This window comes from Tachypleus tridentatus, chromosome 13, assembly GCF_004210375.1.
Source record: "Tachypleus tridentatus isolate NWPU-2018 chromosome 13, ASM421037v1, whole genome shotgun sequence".
NCBI classification, from domain to species: Eukaryota; Metazoa; Arthropoda; class Merostomata; order Xiphosura; family Limulidae; genus Tachypleus; species Tachypleus tridentatus.
The window spans coordinates 94,550,220-94,574,368 of NC_134837.1; the positions used below are offsets into that span (position 1 = coordinate 94,550,220).

The window sequence follows — 24,149 nt, forward strand, 5'->3', positions numbered from 1 at the left end:
TACAGGCTTCTGTAAAGAGGGATATAACATCGAAACTGGTCATTAAGGCTTTATGATTAAGTTGATTAAGATTAGACTTGAAATTAAAAGAGTCTTTGATGAATGAGCTGGCTGATGTTACATATTTGTAGAATGCCCATGCTACGTATTTACCAAGATTGTATCTAAACGATTCAGATGTGGACATTATTGGTCGTAATGGACAATCTGGTTTATGAGATTTGGGATGCCGTATATTTGTGGTGTGCGTGAGTCAGTTTTGTGTAGGTAGGAATAAAGTGTTTGCGAAATTGTGTTGGCTTTTTTCATTTTCAGTAGTATTTTGTTTAGTTGCGTTTGGTGAGTCTTTGTTAATTTGTGTGTATTGGTTTAAATTTGTTAGTGTCTGATAGGATGTTCTTCATTTTTTGGATGTATTCATTCGTATTCATTATGATTATAGCGTTTCCTTTATCTGTTTTTAGAATTTTAATGTTTTTGTCTTGTTTTAGGTTTTTAATGGAATTAATGTCTTTTTCTGTAAGATTATTTTTTAACTTTCTGTTTTGTGAAATTATGTTGATGGTTTTGTGAGAAAATTCTTAGGTAAATGACCACATCTTGAAGATTCTGAGCAGCAATCTCTTAACACCTGTACCTCATTTTCATATACTACATTCTCTTTCAGACAAACCTTTAGGGCAGATGTCTCCCTTTTTCATTCAAAAGGGACTAGAGGGACTTGCTGGCTCTCCCAAGTTAGTAAAGTAGCTTTGCTCTGGTGACATGTTAATAGAAACATCCACATCTCAACATAGTGAACTCTTCTTGCATTCAAAGGTTATTGGGGATATACCTATTGAGGTTATGCCTTATGCTACTTTGAATTCATCACAAGGAGTTACTGTGGAGATGGATTTAAAGAACATTTCTAAGTCTGAGATTCTTGCTGGTTTCTCCACTCAAGGAGTTTCTGCAGTGAGGTGTATCACCACTTGCAAAAGATGGAGTTATGATGCTGACCAGTGTTCTCATTCTGACTTTTACATCACCATGTCCACCTGTCACCATCAAGGCAGATTATCTTAATTGTAAGGTACAGCCATACATTCCAAACCCTCTCGGATGTTTCCAGTGTTAGCAGTTCGGTCACTCGAAGGCATCATGTCATGGTTCCTTGATGTGTGCTTGTTGTGGTGGCAAGGACCAGGATGCCTGTGAGTGTGAAATGGATTCTCATTGTGTCAATTGCAATGGCTCTCGCACATCCTACTTTCATTCTTGCCCAAAATGGTTGGAAGAAAACGAGGTGCAGTGTTAGGAAAATGATTCAAAACATTACTTACCCTGAGGCTTGAAAGTTGCTGTCCACCACTTTATATTGGACGTATGTTGCTGCACTTCATCCCACTACTACAATGAAAGTTCAGACAGATATTTATGTGCCTCCAAAAGAATCGTTCTCAAACCAAATTAAAAGTCTTTTGATCTCCATGGTTAAAAACTTGATTAATCAACTTCAACACTCATCTTTGTTCCTTACATACATTCCATTAAACCCCAAGATCCACTTCCTTTGGTTCCAGTTACAGGCATTTCCTCAGATACATTTTCTTTTCCCACTCAAAGATGCAAAACGATCATTCATTCATGTCCTCTGTTGACAGAATCCTCTTCTAACAACAAACACCTGCCCAATCGACCCAGGGCAAGATCCATGGAGGTCAACAGACCTCCCTCGAATAAAGATAGTAAAGAAAAAAGACATGGTTGTAAACAAAAGGGCTCTCCACCCAATTTGCCTACACATAAATAAAAATAACAATGGAACTGTCGAGGTTTACGTGTTGATCTGAATGACATCAAAGCACTGATTGCTTCCTACCATCCTGTATGTCTTTCCTTGTAGGAAGCATTTGTGCAACCTGCTGATAGTCACCATTTGGTGGTTTTCTTTGTTCAGAAATGACAAGCTGTGTGATGGACAAGTGCATGGAGGGGTGGTACTTTTGGTTGATCAGCATGTGCCCACCCTGTTTTTGCAACTCGACACACCCTTGGAGGCCGTAGCCATTTGTGTTTCCTTGGGTCGTACCATCACTGTTCTCTCTACTTTTCACCTGGAGAGACCTATGATCAATCAGACCTTGATGCTCTCATTGAACAGTTGTTGTCTCCTATTTTAATCCTGGGGGACATTTAATGGACATCATCCCCTCTGGGGAAGTGCTGTTATTGATAGGAGGGTCGCTTCGTAAAGTGTATGCTTTTTGATCACAACCTTATTTGTTTCAACAGTGGTTCGTCTACTTGTTTTCATGCACCTAGTTAGTCTTTTACTGCTGTTGATCTTTCAATTCACTTCCCTTCACTATTCTTCCACTTTTCATGGAGGGTTGACAATAACCCACGAGGCAGTGATCATTTTCCTATAATTTTGAGGCTGTGGTTGATGCCACCTGACTTGCATTTCCTGGTGGAAGCTGGATCAAGCAAACTGGCCCTCTTTCAGTGCTCTTACAGAAATTAATCCTGCCATTGTCTGTAAGTCATCAATAGAAGACTGTGTCATCAACAGTAACTGTCTGTATTATACAGGCAGCTGCTCAATTTATTCCTAAAACCTTGACACGTTTTCCATGATATCCTCGTCTGTGGTGGAATCCTGCCTGCCACATGGCACAGAAGGCTCAAAAGGCCTGGGATACCTTTCGTAGGTATCCCATGTTCTCTCACTGCATCACTTTCCAGCGGGCCTGTGCACATGCTCGGTGGATAAAATGTCAAAACCAGAAGGACTCTTGGAGTAAGTTCACAACCAGCATATCTTCTACCACCAGTTCCAAAGAAATAAGGGACAAGATTCGAAAGGTTAGTAGGCAATATCATTTTGTTCCCCTCTTGATCTTACTCTCTGATGGCCAGGAAATAGCTGATACCTGGAGCATTGCCAATACTCTATGTGAAAGCTTTTGCTGGGTATCTAGCACTTCTGATTCTTCCTCCACCTTCTTAGCCATCCCTCGGTGTGGATTCCTGTTTGTGGTGAGGGGACCTCCCAGGGAAGGTTCTGTTCTTTCAGTTTACCTCCTATGGGATCTAAGTATCCACCCACGTGTTTGCCGTGTGTGGCAACCTGTGAAGGGGAGGAGAGGATCCTGGTGGTTGAGGGGTCCAACCCTAACACACCACTTTGGCCTTGAATTCCTGTAGATGGGCAGCCTTTGGGTGGACTCTCATGGGTCAATCGGCTGGTCCACTTGGGCTAGAGTCAACCAAGTACCAATGTTGGAAGTTCTCAACGGGTGTTGTGGACATTATGTCTGATGCTGGTGTTTGGGTATATTGCTCATGAAACCCTGGCATTGCTACAATGTCCTTGCATGAAATTGTAGTGCATCCCCTCGTAGGGCTCCATGGTGATTGGGGTCAGTGGGTGCCGAAATTTTACTTTTTTCCTATGGATCCTCCAATAACAAATTTAAATAAAATAGTGAAAAAACAGTCAATAGGTAAACAATCATGTCTTGAAGACTCTGAGCAGCAATCTTCAACATCTGTAACACCTGTACCCCATTTTCTTCTGTTACATTCTCTTTCAGAAAAACCTTTAGGGCAAATGTCCCCCTTTTTTATTCAGAAGGGACTAGAGGGACTTGCTGGCTCTCCAAAGTCAGTAAAGAAGCTTTGATCTGGAGACATATTGGTTGAAACATCCACATCCCAACACAGTGAACTCCTCTTGAATTCAAAGGCAATTGGGGATGTATTTATTGAGGTTACCCCTCATGCTACCTTGATTTCATCATGAGGAGTTATTATTGAGAGGGACTTGAAGAACATCCCCGAATCAGAGATTCTCGCTGGTCTCTCCACTCAAGGAGTTTCTGCAGTGAGGCGCATCTCCACTTGCAAAGATGGAGTTACACTGCCGACAGATATTCTCGTTTTGACATTTACATCACCACGTGCACCTGCCACCATCAAGGCAGGTTATCTAATTTGCAGGGTATGGCCGTACATTCCAAACCCTCTTCGATGTTTCCAATGTCAGAGGTTCGGCCACTCAAAGATGTCCTGTCGTGTTTCCCTGACATGTGCTCGTTGTGGTGGCAAGGACCGCGATGCCTATGAGTGTCACACGGACCCACATTGTGTCAACTGCAATGGTTCCCACCCTTCCTACTTTCGTTTTTGGCCAAGATGGTTGGAGGAAAAAGAGGTGTATTGTTTGAAAACGACCCATAACATTAGTTATCCTGAGGCTCTGAAATTGCTGTCCGCCACTCCATCTCGGACGTATGCTGCTGCACTTCATTCCACAACTACAGTGGGAGTGCAGACAGATCTCTCTGTACCTCCAAGAGAATTGTTTTCAAAACAAATGAAAAGCCTTTTGACCTCCATGGTTACCAAGGTTGATGAATCGACTACTACACCCATGTCTGTTCCTCCCATACAGTCCAATAAATCTCAAGATCCACATCCTTCGGTTTCAAATACAGGCATTTCTTCTGATACGTCTTTTTCTCCAACCTCACGATGCAAAACAATCATTCGTTCACGTCTACAGTCACTGGAATCCCCTTCCAACAACAAAGACCTGCCCATTCGACCCAGGGCAGGATCCATGGAGGTCGATAGACCTCCTCCGAATAAGGACAGTAAGGAAAACAAGATGTGGTCATAAACAGAAGGGTTTTCCAGCCACTTCGCCTACCCGTCATTAAAAATGGCCACCTTGATACAATGGAACTGTCGAGGTTTACGTTCTAACCTCGATGATATCAAAACACTGATTGTTTCTTACCATCCTGTATGTCTTTCCTTACAAGAAACATTTCTAAAACCTGCTGATACAGTCACCATTTGGCAGTTTTTTTCTGTACAGAAATGACTGGCTGTGTGATGGATGAGTACATGGAGGGGTGGCACTATTGGTCGATCAGCATGTGTCCACCCTGTTTTCATCACTCAACACATCCTTGGAGGCCGTAGCCATCCGTGTTTCCTTGGGTCATACCATCACTGTTTGTTCTTTCTACTCGTCCCCTGGAGAGACATATGATCAATCAGACCTTGATGCTCTCGTTGAACAGTTGCTGTTTCCATTTCTAATCCTGGGGGATTTAATGGACATCATCCCCTCTGGGGAAGTGCTGTTATTGATAGGAGGTGTCGCTCTGTAGAGTGTATGCTCTCTGATCACAATCTTTCTCTTTTCAATACTGGTTCTTCCACTTATTTTAACGCCCCTAGTCAGTCCTTTACTGCGATTGATCTCTCAGTTTGCTCCCCTTCATTATTTTCCCATTTTTCATAGAGGGTTGACAGTAATCCACTAGGCAATGATCATTTACCTATACTTTTGAGAGAGACTGGTCGTGGTCGATGCCACCCTACCCACGTGCCGTGGTGGAAGCTGGATGAAGCAGACTGGTCCACTTTCACTGCTCTCACAAAACTTGATCCTGTCATCATGAATCAGCCATCAATAGATTACTGTGTGGCAGCAGTAACTGACTGTATTATACAAGCAGCTGCTCAGTGTATTCCTAAAACCTCAACACGTTTTCCATGATATCCTTGTCCGTGGTGGAATCCTGCTTGCCACTTGGCATGTAAGGCTCAAAAACGGGCCTGGGATACTTTCCATAGATATCCCACACTTTCGAACCGCATTGCTTTCCAACAGGCCTGTGCACATGCGAGGTGGGTAAGATGTCAAAGCCAGAAGGAATTTTGGATGAAGTTCACAACTGGCATATCTTCTATCACCAGTTCCAGGGTCATATGGGACAGGATTCAAAATGTCAGTGGGCACTACAATTCTGTCCCCCTCTCCATTTTGCTCTTTGATGGCCAAGAGGTAGCTGATGTCCAGAGCATCGCCAAAACTCTAGGTGAAAGCTTTTGCCGGGTATCTAGCACTTCTGCTTGTTCCTCCACCTTTTTGGCCATCAAGACTCGGACAGAGTGTTCACCTCTTTCCTTTTGAACTAACTGTCTTTTTTACTATAATTGTCTCTACACTGATGGAACTGAAAATGGCCCTTCATTGGTCTGGCAGTACATCTGTTGGACCTGATGATGTACACTATGACATGCTGCACTATTTCTCTCCTGCTTCTCTTGATATTCTTCTACTTGTTTTTAACCAGATCTGGCAGGAGAATGTTTTTCCTGATGCCTGGCATCAGGCTATTATCTTACCCTTCTCTAAACCTGGGAAAGATCCCAAGATTCCTTCACATTACCGTCCAATTGCTTTGACGAGCTGTCTCTGTAAGACCTTAGAGAGGATGGTTAATGCTCGTCTTGTTTGGTTCATTGAATCAAACAACCTCCTCTTGCCCACCCAGTGTGGGTTCCGATGACAGCATTCCACCACGGACCACCTAATTCAACTTGAAACATCAATTAGAGAAGCCTTTCTCAAATGTCAACATCTTGTATCAGTATTCTTTGACATTGAGAAGGCTTATGACACAACATGGAGGTGTGGCATTTTGCGAGACCTCCATATATATGGGTTACATGGCCATTTACCTATGCTTATTAAAATTTTTTTAATGGACAGGAGATTCTAAGTTTGTGTGGGTTTGACACTTTCGCGTTCTTTTGTACAGGAACTTGGGGTCCCCCAGGGCTGTGTTTTGAGTGTCAAACTTTTCAGTATAAAGATTAATGCCATCACTGAACAACTCCCTCTCACTGTTGCGAATGGGCTGTATGTCGACGACGTCCACATCTCGTGTCAGTCGTGTATTGAAGTGGACGATGACGAATGGCTTTCATTTTTCTCTCTAAAACCGTTTGTTGGCCCTTTTGCTGCCAATAGGGTATCCACCCTGATCCTGAACTTTGTATCAGTGAAGTTTTGCTGCCAGTGGTCCCTGAGACCAAGTTCTTGGGGCTTATCTTTGACTGTAAGCTGACCTTTATACCACACTTGAAGCAGCTATGGGTCAAATGCACAAGAGCACTAAACATCCTTTGTGTCCTCTCTACTGCCAGTTGGGAAGCGGATCGATGTTCTATGTTAAAGATATATCGTGTTCTTATTCATTTAAAACTCAACTATGGATCAATGGTCTATGGCTCTGCCAGACCCTTGGCCTTAAAGATGCTGGACCCCATTCATCATCAAGGACTTCGACTCTGCACTGGGGCTTTCGGCACCTCCCCAGTTCAGAGCTTATATGTGGAATCTCACAAACCTTCTCTGCACCTTCACCACTTGCTATTGCTCCTTTTGGCCTTTGCATCCAGGTGCAATTGGATGAATTGGGTCTGTTCTTGGAAAACATTGCAGAATCGACTGATCAGCCCATCCCCCCATGACTTATTACAGCCCCCAAATGTAACCTTTCTTTCAGTCATCTGAAAAAGGCAGATACTCCAAATTGGAAGTACCATCTTTTATTTACTGAACATCTTTCGAACACCCTTTCTGTTCCAATTTATATGAATGGTTCAAAATCAGGTGACTCTGTGGGCTCTACTATGGTTTGTTGTGGTTTGGTGGTTGCACGCAGAATCCCCTCTACAGCTTCTGTGTTCACTGCTGAATTGTACACCATATCTCTTGCCCTGGATCATATTGAAGCAGAGCAGTACTCTGACTGCACTATTTATACTGACTCCCTTAGTTCTCTGCTGGCCATGGAATTACTTTATGTTGGCTCACACTCTGTTCTCCCTGATATTCAAAACCGACTGGCCCATTTCTCATTAAAATCTACTTCTATCCAGTTTTTCTGGATACTAGGCCACGTTGGTATTCGTGGGAATGTGCTTGCAGACATGGCAGCGAAATCTATCTGCTCTGGCACTATCACCACTGTGCCTATTCCGTACATGGACTATGGTCCTGTATTCAAGACTCGGCTCCATGCCAGCTGGCAGTCAACTTGGAGTGAGCAACGTGACAACAAGCTTTTTCAAATAAAACCCCATATTGGGCTTTGGCCATCTAGCTTCCGTAAGTTCGGAAGGAGGAAGTTGTTCTAAGTAGACTATGCATTGGTCACAGTTTTTTAACTCATCGTTTTCTTTTATCTGGAACTGATGCACCAGTGTGTAGTTTGTGTCACATTCAAATCACTGTAAGCCACAGTTTTTTTTCTTGGTAGTTACTTTCTTGCCATGGTTACGACTCTCAACAATGGCACTATTTTAAACATGTTCTGTCCCAGGGTTTGTCTGTGACATTGGACACTGTTATTGGTGATGGTGACACTGTCCACCTTGATAAAGTTTTTAGTTTTTTAATGGCCATTAATTTTTTTAACCTCAAAATGTTTGTTATTTATTCATTACACCTTTTTATTTGTGGTTCCATTTTCAGTCTCAATCTCTCTAGTTCAATTTGACATTGTAAAATGGCCAGAACATTAAATAACTTGACACCAGGACTGGAAAGGCCAACTTCAGGTGACTAACACTGCTGTTTGAACTATCCGTTTGAATTTACTGTACTTTTACCTTTTTACAGGACATTTGGCTACTTTTTATTACGATTTTGCTATATGTCTTTTAACACTTTTCTTATTTTACCTTTTGATAATGGCTGTTATGACAACATAACCTGGAACCAGGACTGGAAAGGCCAACTTCAGGTGACTGACAGTGGTTCTTGTACTTACCTGTTAGTCTTCCTGGTGAGTTATGATCATTACCATTTTGCTAGAGAAAGTCCTTTACAACTTCTCTTACTCTGCTTTCTCTTTTAACATTGTAGACTAGGTGTCAGCATTGATTTTATACTTTTTATGTTTTTCAATGATGTTTTGTTTTACGTTTATTCCCTTTTATGTATTTTACTACATTTAATTTATTTTTACCTTTTTATTGGACGCTTGGCGCAGATAGCCTAGCTGCTTTGTGCCATAAAACACTAAATCAATCAATCAATTCTTTGCCATCAAGACTGGGGCAGAGCAATCACCTCTTTCCTTTTGAGCTGATTGTCTCTATGACTGTGATCATCTCTTTACACTGGTGAAACTCACAATGGCCCTTCATCGTTCTGGTAATACATCGGTTGGACCTGATGATGTACACTATGAAATGCTGTGCCATCTACCTCCTGCTTCTCTTGCTATTATTCTGATTGTTTTTAACTGGATATGGCAGGAGAATGTTTTTCCTGATGCCTGGTGCCAGGCTATTGTCCTACCTTCCTCTAAGCCTGGGAAGAATCCCAAGATTCCATCAAACTACCATGCAATTGCTTTTACGAGCTGTTTCTGTGAGACCTTAGAGAGGATGGCTAATGCTCGTCTTGTTTGGTTCCTTGTATCAAACAATCTCTTCTCACCCACCTAGTGTGGGTTCTGATGACAGTGCTCTACCATGGACCACCTGATTCAACTTGAAACATCAATCATAAAAGTCTTTCTCAACATCTTTTATCAATATTTCTTGACATTGAAAAGGCTTATGATACGACATGGAGGTATGGCATTTTGCAAGACCTCCATACATATGGGTTACATGGCCATTTTCCCATTTTTATAAAAAATGTTTTAATGCACAGGTTATTTCAAGTTTGTGTGGGTTTGACACTTTCGCGTTCTTTTGTACAGGAACTTGGGGTCCCTCAGGGCTGTGTTTTGAGTGTCAAACTTTTCAGTATAAATATTAATGCCATCACTGAACAACTCCCTCCTACTGTTGCAAACAGGCTCTGTTGATGATTTTCACATGTCATGTCAGTCGTTGAACACGAGGTATATGGAGCAGAAGCTACAGAGTGCCCTCAATCATATACTGAAGTGGACCACAGCAACCAGCTTTAATTTCTCTCTCTCTAAAACCTTTTTTATGCATTTTTGTTGCCAATGGTATAGGTGAAGCTGTGCTTCCCACGGTCCCTGAGACAAAGTTCTTGGAGCTTATCTTTGACTGTAAGCTGACCTTTATACCACACATCAAGCAGTTACAGGTCAAATGTACAAGAGCACTGAACATCCTTCATGTTCTCTCATCCACCACCTGGAGAGGAATCGATGTTCTATGCTAAAGATATATTGTACTCTTTTTCTGGATACTGGGCCACATTGGTATTCTCGGGAATGAGCTTGCCAACACTGCAGCAAAATCTGTCTACTCTGGCACTATCACTGTTGTGCCTGTTCCGTATTCAAGGCTTGGCTCCATGCCACTTGGCAGTCAACTTGGAGTGAGGAATGTGAAAACAAGCTTTTCCAAATAAAACTTTCTATTGGACTCTGGCCATCTTGCTTCTACAAGAATTGGAAAGAGGAAGTTGTTCTAACTAGACTATAGCATTGGTCACAGTTTTTGAACTCGTAGTTTGTTGTTTTTTATCTGGGACTGATGCACCAATGTGTTATCTGTGTAACACTCAGGTCACAATAAGCCACATTTTACTGTCTTGCAATCTTTATGACTCTGAATGATGGCACCATTTTAAAAACATGTTCTGTCCCAAGATTTATCTGTAACATTAGACAGTGTTATTGGTGATGGTGACGCTGTCCACCTTAGAGATGTTTTTCGTTTTTTAAAGGCCATTAATCTTTTTAATGCTATTTAACTATTTTAATTTATACATTAGACCTTTTTTAATGTGATTTCCTTTTAAGAATCACAATCCATCTTGTTGAATTTGAAATTAGAAAATGTCCGTAATGTCAAATAACTCGAAACCAGGACTGGAAAGGCCAACTTCAGGTGACTAACAATGGTTTTTGAACTTGCCTGTTAGTCTTGCTGGCAAGTTATGATAATTACAATTATGCTACAAAAAGTCCTTTACAACTTGTGTTACTGTAGTTTTTCTCTTACTGCTATAGACTAGATGTAAAATTGGATTTAATGCTATTTGTGTTTTTAATTCAAAAATTAAACTTTGTTTTGTTTTTCCTCAATTTCCTTTTATAAATTTTACTAATTTTACTTCAATTTTAACTTTTTTCTGGATGTTTGGTGCAGAAAATGTAGTTGCTTTGCACCATAAAACACCAAACCAACCAACCAGTTATTTCATATGTCCCTCACCCCTTTGGTTGGGAGCCCTCATCTTATCTTTGTGTGGACTTCAGTTCCTAGAACTGAGGTTTTGGATTTGATGAAACAGTCAACATAAATCCTCACATGAGTTGATCCCATCCCCTTGATGCCAGATGAAAATTCTTGGATTAATAAAGTGGTGGTGATATTTATCATACCCAGTAATTGGTGTGGGTCTTAATCCCCAATTCTTGGGTTTGAAGTGAAGTATGATCTTCATCCTACCCTAACATGAATGTTAGTACTTCACAATGAGGTTTTGGATGTAGTTCGCTTGCTGACTACAGTCCAACACACCATAGCTACTCCATACCTCACAATTTCTGCCCATGTGTTTTACAAATTATAAACATGAACAAAGAGTATGCCTAACTCATAAGTGGTTGGGAGCTCTCTTCTAACCTTCAATGTTCTCTCTTATTGTCAGGGGTATTCTTCAGATGGTATGCTACTATTGGTTAATATGTGGCACATTATGATTTGAATGAGAAAAATGTTGGAATATACTTATTCCAACAAGAGGGAAGTGCAAGTCTTGTGTAAAGAAAAGTTTTGCATACAGAGGGCAATACTGAATTGTAATTAATCTTTAAAGAGGAAGTAAGTACCTAGTGGAAATAACTTTTCCATTATAGGAAAATTATAACTTTCTGATCTTTATATGCAGCAAAACATTGAACCTTATAGACAAATGACTATTTGCACTCAAATGTTTACATTTCATCAGATTTATTTTATTAATTTTTCAGTATTAGACTATCAGGAGAAGACCATTAGAAATCCTTAGGGGTGTACATTAGTGTTTTTGATTATCTTTTTCAATTGAAATTTGTTATAATGACTTTATTAGTTAACAGTTAGAATAACTTGAATTACAGTTTCATTTTATTATTTTCTTGTCTTTTACATTTTACAGGTAGAAAAGGATGATGGTGGTGCTGATATGAATGAAGCTCATCTTACAGCTTTAGACTTGTTTCGAACTCCACATTTACGAAGACACTCACTTATTATGGCATTAGTTTGGTATGTGCTTCAGTCTTTTAACAGGGTAATATGTAAATAAAATAATTGGGTTTGAAATTTCTAGCCTTCATAGAGTTTTTGTTCCCCAGAGTCCAACTTTCAATTTGGAACTTGGATGGGCTCGTAGACCAGATTAAAGTTACTTGTCAATGAGGATTTCGTGTCTTAACTCTTATAGAAGGATATCTAACATTACAGAAGTTAACACAAATTATTTTTTTGCAATTAAAGACATATTTGGCCACAACTTCATGTGTGAACATATTGCAGGAGACATTGGAAATAGTTTTTAAATCATAGCCTACGAAGGAATGTGTGCATATGTATTGAAGTGGTAGTATAAACATTTTTCATGTTCTTGTTTTTCTTAGTGCAATGAATAAGTGTTATGCATTCATTCACAATCATTTTTTATAAGTGTCATGATGAGTGCTTGGTATGTTCTGATCACTTTAATAGTTTATGCATTTACATGATTTATTATGTGTTTATGTTGCTGCACATATCTCTTGGACTAGCTGTCAGTCTGTGTTCATTGTGATAACAAATAACCCCTTCAAGTATATTTATTATGTGTGCACTTATACTAAACATTCTGTTTGGCATTCAAAATGAACTTATGATCTATTGTATTTTATGTTGTTGGAAAAATATTAAATCTGTGGGTTAGAATTTCATAATTTTATTTTAAGTTTATTAGTACAGGGTGTTCGGAAAGTCACTGTGCAGTTATATATTTAGTAACAGACATGTTTCAATATAGAATACAGGAGGTAAATATGAATGACAATTATAAACGATGTTGAGAGTGACTCCCGTTGGCATCAATACAGGCTTGGATCCTTCTTATTTTGTTTCTAAACACTGCTATCAGTTGCTGGTTTGAAATAGACTGAATAAAATATGATTACAAAACTGCACAGTGACTTTCCGAACACCCTGTAGTATTCAAATGTGGTGTAAGAACTGTATTACCGATATTACCTAAATGTAGAAATGATGTGCAAGTTGTGTTAACCATTGGTGTTATTTGATTATATTTCAGAGGATTTTTTTTACTTTGGTCCTGCAATAAATCTCTTCTTTTTTAAGTTATATGGCACTTTTAAAGTACAAGTAAGTATATATTGGTGGCCTTATGAATTAGTAATGAAGTATAGGCCTCATGCCCTGTTCACTGGTGAAACTCAGCTTCATTACAGGCTTTGGTAGTTAATAACGTTTATTTTTACACTAAATGTTGTAACAGACAAAAGTGTGAAATACTTTTATGTGATACAATATGTTCATCAATTACAAACGGCATAAGAAGTCGATAATTTGAAAGTTCAGAAAGCATGGCAAGTAGTACTTAGTGGTTTATCCATAAATAACTGTAAACTGTAAAACAAAATAAATGCAGGAACTATTCTTGCATAATGTACCTTAGGTAAATATTTGTAGTTTTCTGTAAGAAAGCACAGTCACAATCCCTCCAGTCGAGCAGTGAAAGGCCTTTTTCAAACAGACACAGACAGACAGATGCACACAGGTGAATTTCTGTCTGATAGTCATGGTTCATTAAGGAAATTATGGATTTTACAGTACATCGTACTTGATAAAAATATTTTCTGTTTTTCTTGGAAATTGTTAAAATCTGGACTTTAGATATAGAATTGGAGAGAGGTATTACTGCTATTTTAATAAAGCTTATAAGATGACATTGATAAACTCTAAGATAAAAAAAATTATTTTTCACAACATACGTCATTAACATATGTTTTTATTTCCTTTAGGTTTGTCACCTATTGTTGCTACCATACAAATACTCAGAACACATCCAATTTAGGTACAGATATTTATCAATCATTCACATATGGTGCTTTAGTAGAAATTCCTGCCATGTTGTTACTATTTTTTGGTATTGACTGGTTAGGTCGAAGATGGCCTATGGTGATAACAACATCTGCAGCTGGAATATGTGGGCTGCTTATTATGTGTGTCCCTGAAGGTACTGCATTACTATGTTTTTAAATGCAAGAATTACAATATTTGTATGTTTATTTACATTTACTGATTTCAGTTTAGGGCATCCTATTTTATTAACACTGTGGAAAGTGGAATGTAGTTCACTTCTTATTAAGAAAGTGCTTCAAGAAGTTAAATAAGAAATATCAATCCACTGTTAATTGTTTTAAGAATGGTTTTGTACTATTTTTTGTTTGTGCTCTATCCCTGGTAAACTGACATTTTTAAAAGTTGTAACAATGAAGTAATTTTGTGACTTTTGTTTAAATAATTATAGTTCTAAAGCTTTCTGGAAAGTTTCTCATAGCATCTTACTTGCAATTGTAATATTATTGGTTTTAGAATATATAGTTTAAATATGTTTTTATTGTTCAGCTCTTAATATTATGTTGTGTCTAAGGTATATTTGATAAAGTTTATTTAATAATAATTGCAGCATTGATATATAATAGAAATTAGTTATATTGTGATTGTTGCAGTAAAAAATTGTTAAAATATCATAAGAATTTATTGTCATAAAGACTTGTATTCATGGAAAAAATTAAATCGGCTATGCGGTTTGACTGACATAGCTTAAATAAGTTAAAAACTGATTTATTGTACTATTTTCATCTATATACAGTACTGTGCAAAAATGCTAACATTGCACCATTTGGATTTCTCCAGCAGCTTCTTTCTTAGCTAAATGATTTCTGTATCGGTTGGATGAGTGTTTGGGGTCATCTTCTTGGTTGTAAAATTGTTTATCAATAATACAGAAACCACTGGATATACTATGTTGGATCAGTATCTGATGGTTCTTGCACTGGTCCATTAATCCATCTATTTTGCAAATATTTCCTGTCATCTCAGCAAAAAACTCCTAAGCCATCACACTGTCTCCTGTGCTTCATGGTAGGTGCTGTGCATTAAGGTAAGTATCTTTCACCTTTCTTCCACCAGTTGTACAAACTATGCTTCAAACCAGGTATATCAGGCTTGGACTTATTCGTCCATGAAACCCTTTTCAAATCATTAGCAGTTTAGTTTTTGTATTTTTTAGAAAGTGTCAGTCTTTTTATAATATTTGGAGATTGAAGTAAAAATATTTTAACTGCTACATGACCAAATATTCCATTCTCATTGAGTCTTCTTGATACTGTAGATCAGAACACTTTTCTGTCATTTGGTTCATGGTTGTTTATCCCATGATTGAGGTCAGTAGTAGTCTTCTTTCTATACTGATTGCTGTATAAACAAATGTACTTAACATCAGTAACATTGAGTTTGGGTATTTTGCCTCTTCCTTTTCTGTTTTCTTGGTCTTGTAATCTAGCATTTGTGGAGCATTTCAATTCTGTAGCAAGAGAGTCTAACCAGCATCACATAAAGCTATCATATAAACTTTCTGCTCTGCTGACATTTCTCTCTGCATTTTGTGCTGTGGCATGACAGCAAAACTTTATATATAGTGTTAAACACTTTTTTGTATATTTTTTTTTTATTAGGGTTTATTTCTAGAGTGCTATTAAATTTATTTCTCCTTACACTAAATGTTACCGTATACTAACTTCTTGTATGGCTTCTTTCTATATAGTTAAGACACTGTATGGGGTACCATGACAGTTATTTCAGACCCTAAATTTGATCAATATATTCATTCAAGCAGAACTCTTATAACGTGCCCTTGATACAAGTATATGAGAATTCTAAAGTATTTACACCCTAGCTCATTCAATTGTCAAAAGGGATCAGTGAAGCATTACTATAATGTTGAAATTTACATTTTGCAATGGCATGGAAGAATTAACCCCATAAAATGGAAAGAATTACAAAATATTCATTTGTCCTAACACTTTTGCACAGTACTGTATAATATAAATGTCCATGCTGTGCATAGGAAGGAAGATAAATATATGCCATCAAGTCAGTATTCCTTTTCATGAAAATAAAACATTTTATATTTTTTTGTTTGTTTGTTTTTCTCAAGGTTCTTCTCAAGTGTTTCTTGGCTTGGCACTTATTATGCGTGTAACTTTGACTACAGAATACACTATTATTATACAATATGCAGCAGAAATCTACCCTACAGTTTTACGTGGTCGTGGCCTTGCATTTCTTAGAGTTATGGGGACTTTTGGTCTTTATCTGAGCCCAACAATTGTTTATCTGGTTTGTATATTTACTTATTTGCCTTTATTAAATTTATTACAAGTCAATTTAAAAAGTATTTATGATTGTTAATGATAGTTTCAAATCATTTGCTGAAATAAGGGAATGTTACCAGACTCATCTGAATGAAAATGTTGTGTTATACTTTTTATATTAAATTATTCCGTAGTTCAATTACTTGTTAAGAAAATTATCAGTCAAAAGATAAATGATGCTAAAACACTTGAAGCTTATTGCATGATATTTCATTAGTACCAAAAATTACTAAATATCTTGTTTCCTGTGTATAGATTTTGGCAATTAATGGAATTTTGCTGTTCAGTTCATCATCATGCTCATTATTTGATTATTCTCACATGAGACTATTCTTCCTACTTACAGCTTGTTTTAGGTTTTGTTTAAATACATATTCAAATTACCATTCATTTAATGTAAAATACATTTTTTGATACAAATATTTGGGATTAAAATACATTTTTAAGTCTAAATTGTTGTATGTGCAATGTAGTAAAAAAAAACGTGTAACAAACCAAAGATATGTCTAATACCATTCAGTAGATTTCAATCTGCAATATTTCAAAAGACAACTTTGATAATACTAAATAAACTAATTTGAGCACTTTTGAAAGGTGGACCTTTCTTCTTCAGGAGAAAACTGGGAGTGACGGTGTAATCAAATGAATAATAAATATAAAGTGAGTTTAGTGACATCATGAAGGTCATTCAGTTTTCTAGGAAATGTTTATTACTCTATGTACTATTGTACATAGATCATTTCCAGTACAGTGTAGCCAATGGCAAGGGTGTATGTGTAAAGGTGTCAAGGATATTTCAATTTAGAAATTGTTATGTATGTTTATATAACACTATGCTGAGGTGTTTAAATAAAATAAAGATGACACATGGAGACTGATTGAAAAAGATATGTTATACTAATCAATTTATAAAACAGGTACTAATAATTATCTTAAACAAAATAGCAAGTTTTAGGAAATTCAGCTTTCATATTTCATTGAAAATAAGTAAAGAATAAAGTTATTTTCTGACAGAGATGAAACCAATGAATAGAAATCACTGATTCTAGAATCTATATTAATTCCAAAAGGTTGAACAGTGTTTAGATTAGCAATACAATAAGCTTCCTTTATTTCCCTCTGTGCTTTAATTTTGAATCCTGTTTCAATGCCAATGAGAGTAATACCAACAATGTTGGTTAGTGTTGAACAACAGAGATCTTTTTCTGTGTTAATAGAAGATTCATGGTTTCTGAAACATTCTCTAAGAGTTGTTTGTGTATGTCCTACACATTGATGATTGCATTTTTTACACTATACAAGATAAAGTGTGTCATTTGTTTCATAAGTGATATCTTTATATATTTTAAAGTTTTTGATTGTGTTTGTTAAAAAATGAGTTGGTGATTTTTATGAACTTGCATGTTTGACAATGGGCTTTATTATATGGATGACCACCATTCTTGGGTGGGATGCAGTTCACTTTTGTGTGAACAAGGATATTTTATTAGCATTATGATAGTAACAATTAAGTCTATCCTTAGAACTACTACTATCTTTATTTCCTGTGCTAAACTTTTCTCTACATGTTATTTGTTTTGCATTTAGGGTATCCAGCTCTTACTGCTGTCTAATCATAGTGTAAATCTTCCCTTTCTTTAGAGCTAAGTTAATAGCCTTTGCAAAACAAGCTTGATCCAAACCTATTTAAATATAAATTATCTTTTCCAAAAAGCTCTCTTCTTCCATTGAACTAATCCCACAAGTCCAACCAAGTCTATCTGCTTATCCTTGCATGTTAACTTAAGCCCAGCATAATTTCATTGCAACAATTAATTGTTAGCAGTATTCCTGACATAATTAGGTTTTGCCTTTTTTTTTTTAAATGCCTTTATTAAACCCTTGTAGTTATTAACTCCTCTGAGCTATCTTTCCCTACATCACAGCCTTTGCATGCACAAGAAAAATTGCATAATTGCCAGCTCCATTTATTATATTTTTTTATTTGTCAGTTATATCCTCCATCTCTGCCCTTGAGCAGCATAATCTAATTGTTTTCTCCCTATTTTCCTCACAGACTATCCCATCTACATGCTTTGTCAAGTAATCACCTGTAACCTTTTTATAGTCAACATCCTTTTCTGACTCATTTGTTTTCCATCCTTCCAATAGTTACTAAGCTGAATAAGCCAATGTTTGAAACCTGTTGCTTAATAAAATAGGCTTATTACAATAAGCCCATAAATTCACCTCTTTTAGCTCTAATAGTACTCTTTCTAACTTCCTCAAATTCATTGTTAGCTGATATATCCATTATATATGAAAGCTTAAACATCTCCCAATATCCTACTGTCATTTACCACAATCTACAGTTTTCTATCTATTGTTTCTACTTTAAATAGGAGACTTTTCAACTTCTCCAACCTACACATAATTTTTGCATCTTCACTATTAGCTACCTCAGAAGTACATAGTAGTTCAGAGTTACCAAATGCAACCCACTCATTGCACCCATTACAAACTGTGAACACTTAATCCAACACCAGTATTATGCATTGTATTTGTAACCTAGTAATAGATACTTAGTACTAAATGTAAAAACTTGTAGCCTATTGCCAACACTTACTGTTAAGTGTAATGTTTTAGAAATAAATGTAGATTTTTTTTTTATCACAATTTATGTTCAAGCAAAAATAGTAATAACCAGAACTAATTTTGATTAATTAATAGTTCATTTTTATTAATCCTTAGTTTAATATTACTTTAGATTTCATGCTCACTTCGATTACTCATTTTCACTTATCGGTTTCAGTTTATTTTAATTCCAAAATATGTACATTTCATACTTTTGTACTTTTTATATTTATGTTTTTTGTTCTAACATTCTCTTTTCTTGTTGCATAAACTTTTTACACCTGTTTTAATCAACTGAATTCATAATCCTCCCATTATCTGTAAATTCTAATTCCCCTTGTGTTTCTAATTCTTTATTCAGAATACAATGTCAGTGGCTTTATGTAGTTTAAGTATTTTAATTGGGACAATTCTTCTAAAGTGCTAGAAATATTAGACTCATTAACTTAATTAGTTATGTTTTAAGAATATTGTTAAACACACAACTACGTTCTCCATAAAAGAAAAAAGAAACTTTAGACATATCTTTTGCTTACAAGTTATGTATACACACGCAAGCTTTCTGTTTGGACTTGGTCTCTGCTAGGCAGTAGAAATAGGTGAGAAAACTGATTACTTTTTAACTTATTCTGCAGGAGGTAAGGGACTTTATAATGCAAAGATTTCAAACATAAGGCACAGTTCATTATTGTGATGGCTGTAATTACTAGAGTGGTAAAGAATAAACTTTTCATCTGATGTATTCGTACTAGTACTAGAAACCACAAGATCACAATTGTGTGTGGTAACCATATCATCAAAATTGGGAAATATTACTCAAACATAACATTTTAAATATAGTTTGAAAACACTTCTAAAAACTGAAAGTGTTATTCACAAAGAATGGCAAACTTAGAAACTAATTATTTAGATATATTTGAAATCCTTGAAATCACAGTGTACTGAAACATTGATCATACTCTTAGAAATGAATAAACTGTTAATGTTCAAAAATGAAAAAAATTATACTTCTTAAAGTTATTAAGCACATTGAATTAATAATCTTTTAGATCTTAAATTTGAAACAGAATTTTTTATTTTGCACTTTCTTGTCTAACACTTTATTTGAAAATATTTTGAAAGGTTGTTCATTTCAAAGTATAGAAATATGTGCTGTACATTATTGACTGTGTTCTAATCAAGCTAGGTTTAAATAAGGTGTTAAATCAAATGCTTCACTGTATACTCATGACAACAGCATTGATTTGATCATGTGATTTGCAGTTAAATAATAAATGAGACTGGTAGAAAAAAATTGATACTTTGATTGAAAGTTAACATTCCCCTTACATGAAAATGTATTTTTAGTAGGTACTCATGCTTTCGTAGAAAAGTTTGACCCCTCGCATGTCTGCCTATGAGATTTGCATGCCAGTAGCCTTGAACTATATCACCCCCATTAAAAAATCATGTTTACCTTTAAATACTTGTGCACAATATAATTTCATTCTTATGAGGCAAGAAAAGTGCATCTGAAGTGGGGAGGATAGATAGGAAAGTGTATATTGGTATATATTGGATATACATTTTCAGGCAAGAAAAATGTTAACTTCTGAAATGATATCATGCTTCTTACACAGAATGTGTAGAATCCCATATTGAAATGGTAAAAGGGCCGATGCAAACATTAAACTCAGATGATCTGTCTCCAGAAAGTACCTGAAAGGAAATCCCTTGGAGTGTGACACCTAACAGCAGGAGCATCATAGGGGTACATTCATGGTTATACTTTTGATCCAGAAGAAAATGAGGGAAAAGCAAAAAAGTCCATAGGTGTTATAGGAATGGGAAAAACGTGATCATGACCATCCCAACTCTTGCACACACATTGTCAATGTGTCAAGAAAGGTAGTGTAATTAAGCTGTGATCAGACCATACAGTATGTGACTCAACTGGACAGATTGTTGCTTCAGGAGGGAAGGAGGGTGAACTAGCACTACTTGTTAGAAGGATGACCTGCACTACACAGACAGTGTCACCACTCCCCTAATTTCCACCAGTGTTGTGCACAACCTGTGGGGAACTACTTTCCAAGATCCATCATTCCAGAAGCTTGGAACTGGTAAGTGGCAAGGGTTTTTGCTTGCTCCCCTTGGAAAAATGAAAGAGAGAATTTGTGGTGGAAAGAGAAGTGCCAGGATCATCATCAGCTGTCTGCCAGAAAGGTTTCATTTATTGGAGGCAGTGCAATGGGTGACTGTGAAACCCTATTTTTAATAGTTGGCAAGCATGAGCCAAAGAAGTGGACAGACACTTTCCTGGTGCTACCTTTTTCATGATAGTCCAGGAAATGGTACAGTCTTGATCAGAAAGTTGAGTAGATTTTAATACCATGATATATTTCAAGAATATCCCCAGAGGAGTTAAGAACATTTTGTTACTACTGGCCCAATGAGTGGTTGGGGAAATAAGCATACATTAAGGCAACACTAGCCATCTGTTGAGAACCTGTAAAAGAGGAAAAGAATGTTTAAAAAGAAAATGTAATGAAATGTGAAAGACAATCATTGAAGTATTGGGAAGAAAGGCCTATTCATATTAGTGGATGTAAGTGCAGTGAAAGAGCATAGGAAGATGGCATATACATCTGACCAACAGTAACTGCAGGTGAGAAGGAGAAGAAAGCATGGCTTCAGAGAAAGAAGGTATAATAAACATAAAGCTAATGTAATGTGTAAGAGTTTGTAAAACCATATCAAAGTCCCAGTCAAGCAAGGGACTAGGATGAGTGGTTGTATGTTGAAGGAGAAATTAGAACAAATTGAAAAGGACAGGAGAAGAAAAACCTAATAGTAATGGAAAAAGTGAAATTTAGTTGATAAAGCTTTCAGTAAACCAGCAGTAGTGATAACAGTTCATGGTCAAACAGCCATGTGAAAAAGGCTGAAATGATGGACACAGGAGTATGGTGTAAAGGAAGGGTGAGGCAAATAGATCAGTGTTTAAAAATCTGTTACTTCCTTTGATGGATGAGAAAGGCTAAAGGAGGACAGGAATGGGATAAGAAAGAGGTTGCACAGTTCAAGAGTCCCATCCTGCAGGCAAATGACTGGACAACTACCACCTATGTAGATGAAGGGACAACAATTCAGAATGAAAGAAAAACATGGTTGGAGCAAGAGAGTGTGGGAATAAGGTGTAGGAAGAGGAGTCTAGACACTCATCAATAAAGCCAAGAAAATTGGATTGTGCCACTCAAAAAGGCACCATCAACAAAATCCAACAAGGAGAGTTGTGTCAAAGCTAGAACATAAGGGAGAAGAGAAATAATTAGACAGTTGTACAGCAAAAGATGAAAATGAAACCAGTCCTTGCTGAAAGTATCATCTGCCATGACCATAGGATGAGGAACTAGAGACCCAAAGAGTGGAATTTTGGTATTAAGAGCGATGAATATATTAATTAAAGGCACGCGCAACTGAGCATACTCAATAAAGACCTGAGGGTGGACCTCTGTGGTCAGATCCCTGTCTAGTCAAGAAAAACAATCCAACACCATATTCAGAGCCTCTGACACGATAGAAGCCTAAAATAGCAGGTCAAATGATTGATATAAGAAATGACTGAATAACTATTATAGTGGATCATGACCCACCTAAATAGGTAAAATAGATTCCAAAAATTTGAGAATTAAGGAATGGGAAGGAAGAAGGATGTAAACTAGGAAAATGAGTTAAGTAGATGAAGAGGATAAAATATTACTATGAATGTATAAGTGTTTGAAAAGTGATCTACTTGGATCCTGATGTCAAGTGAAGGAATGAAGACAAAGTATCCTTGAGTATTGGTTTTGTATAATACAGCCCAGAAGGAATCGAAAAAAATAAATGGAAAAGAACATATTTGCAAACTTCTGTTAAAGAAGAGATTATAAGGATGAGAATTTTCATCCACAGATGTGCTGTCAAAATTGTCGTCATCTTAATGATATGCAAACTGAGCAGAATAAATTTTGGCTGAATGAACAAGAAAAGAAGGCAAGTGTACATGAAGAAATCCACAGAATGTAGAACAATGGCTGTCGCATCCTCCACTAGCAGCCAGCCTTTAGTAGACATAATAGCTATGGGTCCCATTTACAAACATCATCATAACATGGGATGAAGTGGAATTTACTGTCATTTGAAAATAAAAGTAGGTAAGCAAGAAATTTTTTTTTACATTTAGTATAAAAGAAACCAGCAAAATGTGTTTGGAATTTAACTTTTATAAAGTATTGCAAGCCCTACATAACTGATTAATAATTTTTAAAAAATTGTTCTTGAGAATGACAAAAAAATTATTTTGATTACAAATGCTTGAGAGAAGCTACTATATAAGGAGGTTGTATTCTCTTCTTATTGGTGGAAGGCTGTCATCACATGTTTAACATGAATATTTTATGTGAGTGTTTGCTCAAGGCTAATGGCAAACAAATCACAGACATGTATATGTTTGGAGGATCAAACCATTCTGTGTGAAGGAGTGAAATATTTTATCAGAAGTTTAGTTAAACTAACCATTTCCATATATTGTACCAATGTTAAAATAGAAATTAATGACTTCTTCAAGAGATTATATTGATATAACAAATGTTCAGTACAAGTTCAATTGCACTATTAAATCTTAAGATAATAACATGCCTCTTGAAAAGCTTACTAATTTTTAAGAAGTATTCTTGTATGTTGATTGTACTTTTTCCTTTTTACATTGCAACCTTAAAATTTGATAACTGTAAAGTGTTCATGCATAGTTATCAGAAATGTGTTCCAGGTACAATATATATTAGTGAACTGAATGTTTTATGTAATTGTGTGAATATGTCCTTGAAGTGGTTAAATAAGAAAAAGTTTTCTTTCAGCCTTCTTTTTAAAAAAAATTAGAAATGTACTAAGAGAAAGTATGTTGAGTCTGCAAGATGAATTATTGCATGCATGTGTTAAAGTTCTTGAACTATATATAGGTCTGTAGCATAGTTTCTATTTCACGACTCCATCATATACTGTATGTCCAAATCACAACACTCCTCCCTGGGGGCTTTCGTAATCCATCTATTCTACAAGAATGATTGTCAGTTGCACAGAAATTCATAGGCATTGCATTCACTGAATTGACTTGCATGCTTTCATGGGGAATAGTATGAATATTCATTTCATTCTCCAGTTGCTTAAGGTATGCCACTGTTAAATATAAGTTATGACTGGAAGCCTTATCTTGCTGAACCTACAGTTTGTTGTCCTCGTTTCTAGAAGGAGATCTTTCTTGATTATACTGCATAT

General features: G+C 36.6%; 1 protein-coding gene across 1 annotated transcript in view; it reads left to right on the forward strand.

The window, feature by feature from the left end:
- LOC143238087 (beta-alanine transporter-like) overlaps nucleotides 1–24,149 on the forward strand; it is a 55,604-nt gene that overhangs the window by 26,426 nt on the left and 5,029 nt on the right. Inside the window, exons 7-9 of the mRNA XM_076478031.1 lie at nucleotides 11,940–12,045; nucleotides 13,821–14,035; nucleotides 16,022–16,203. Coding sequence (XP_076334146.1) covers nucleotides 11,940–12,045; nucleotides 13,821–14,035; nucleotides 16,022–16,203 — 503 coding nt within the window. The remainder of the gene's footprint in view (nucleotides 1–11,939; nucleotides 12,046–13,820; nucleotides 14,036–16,021; nucleotides 16,204–24,149) is intronic.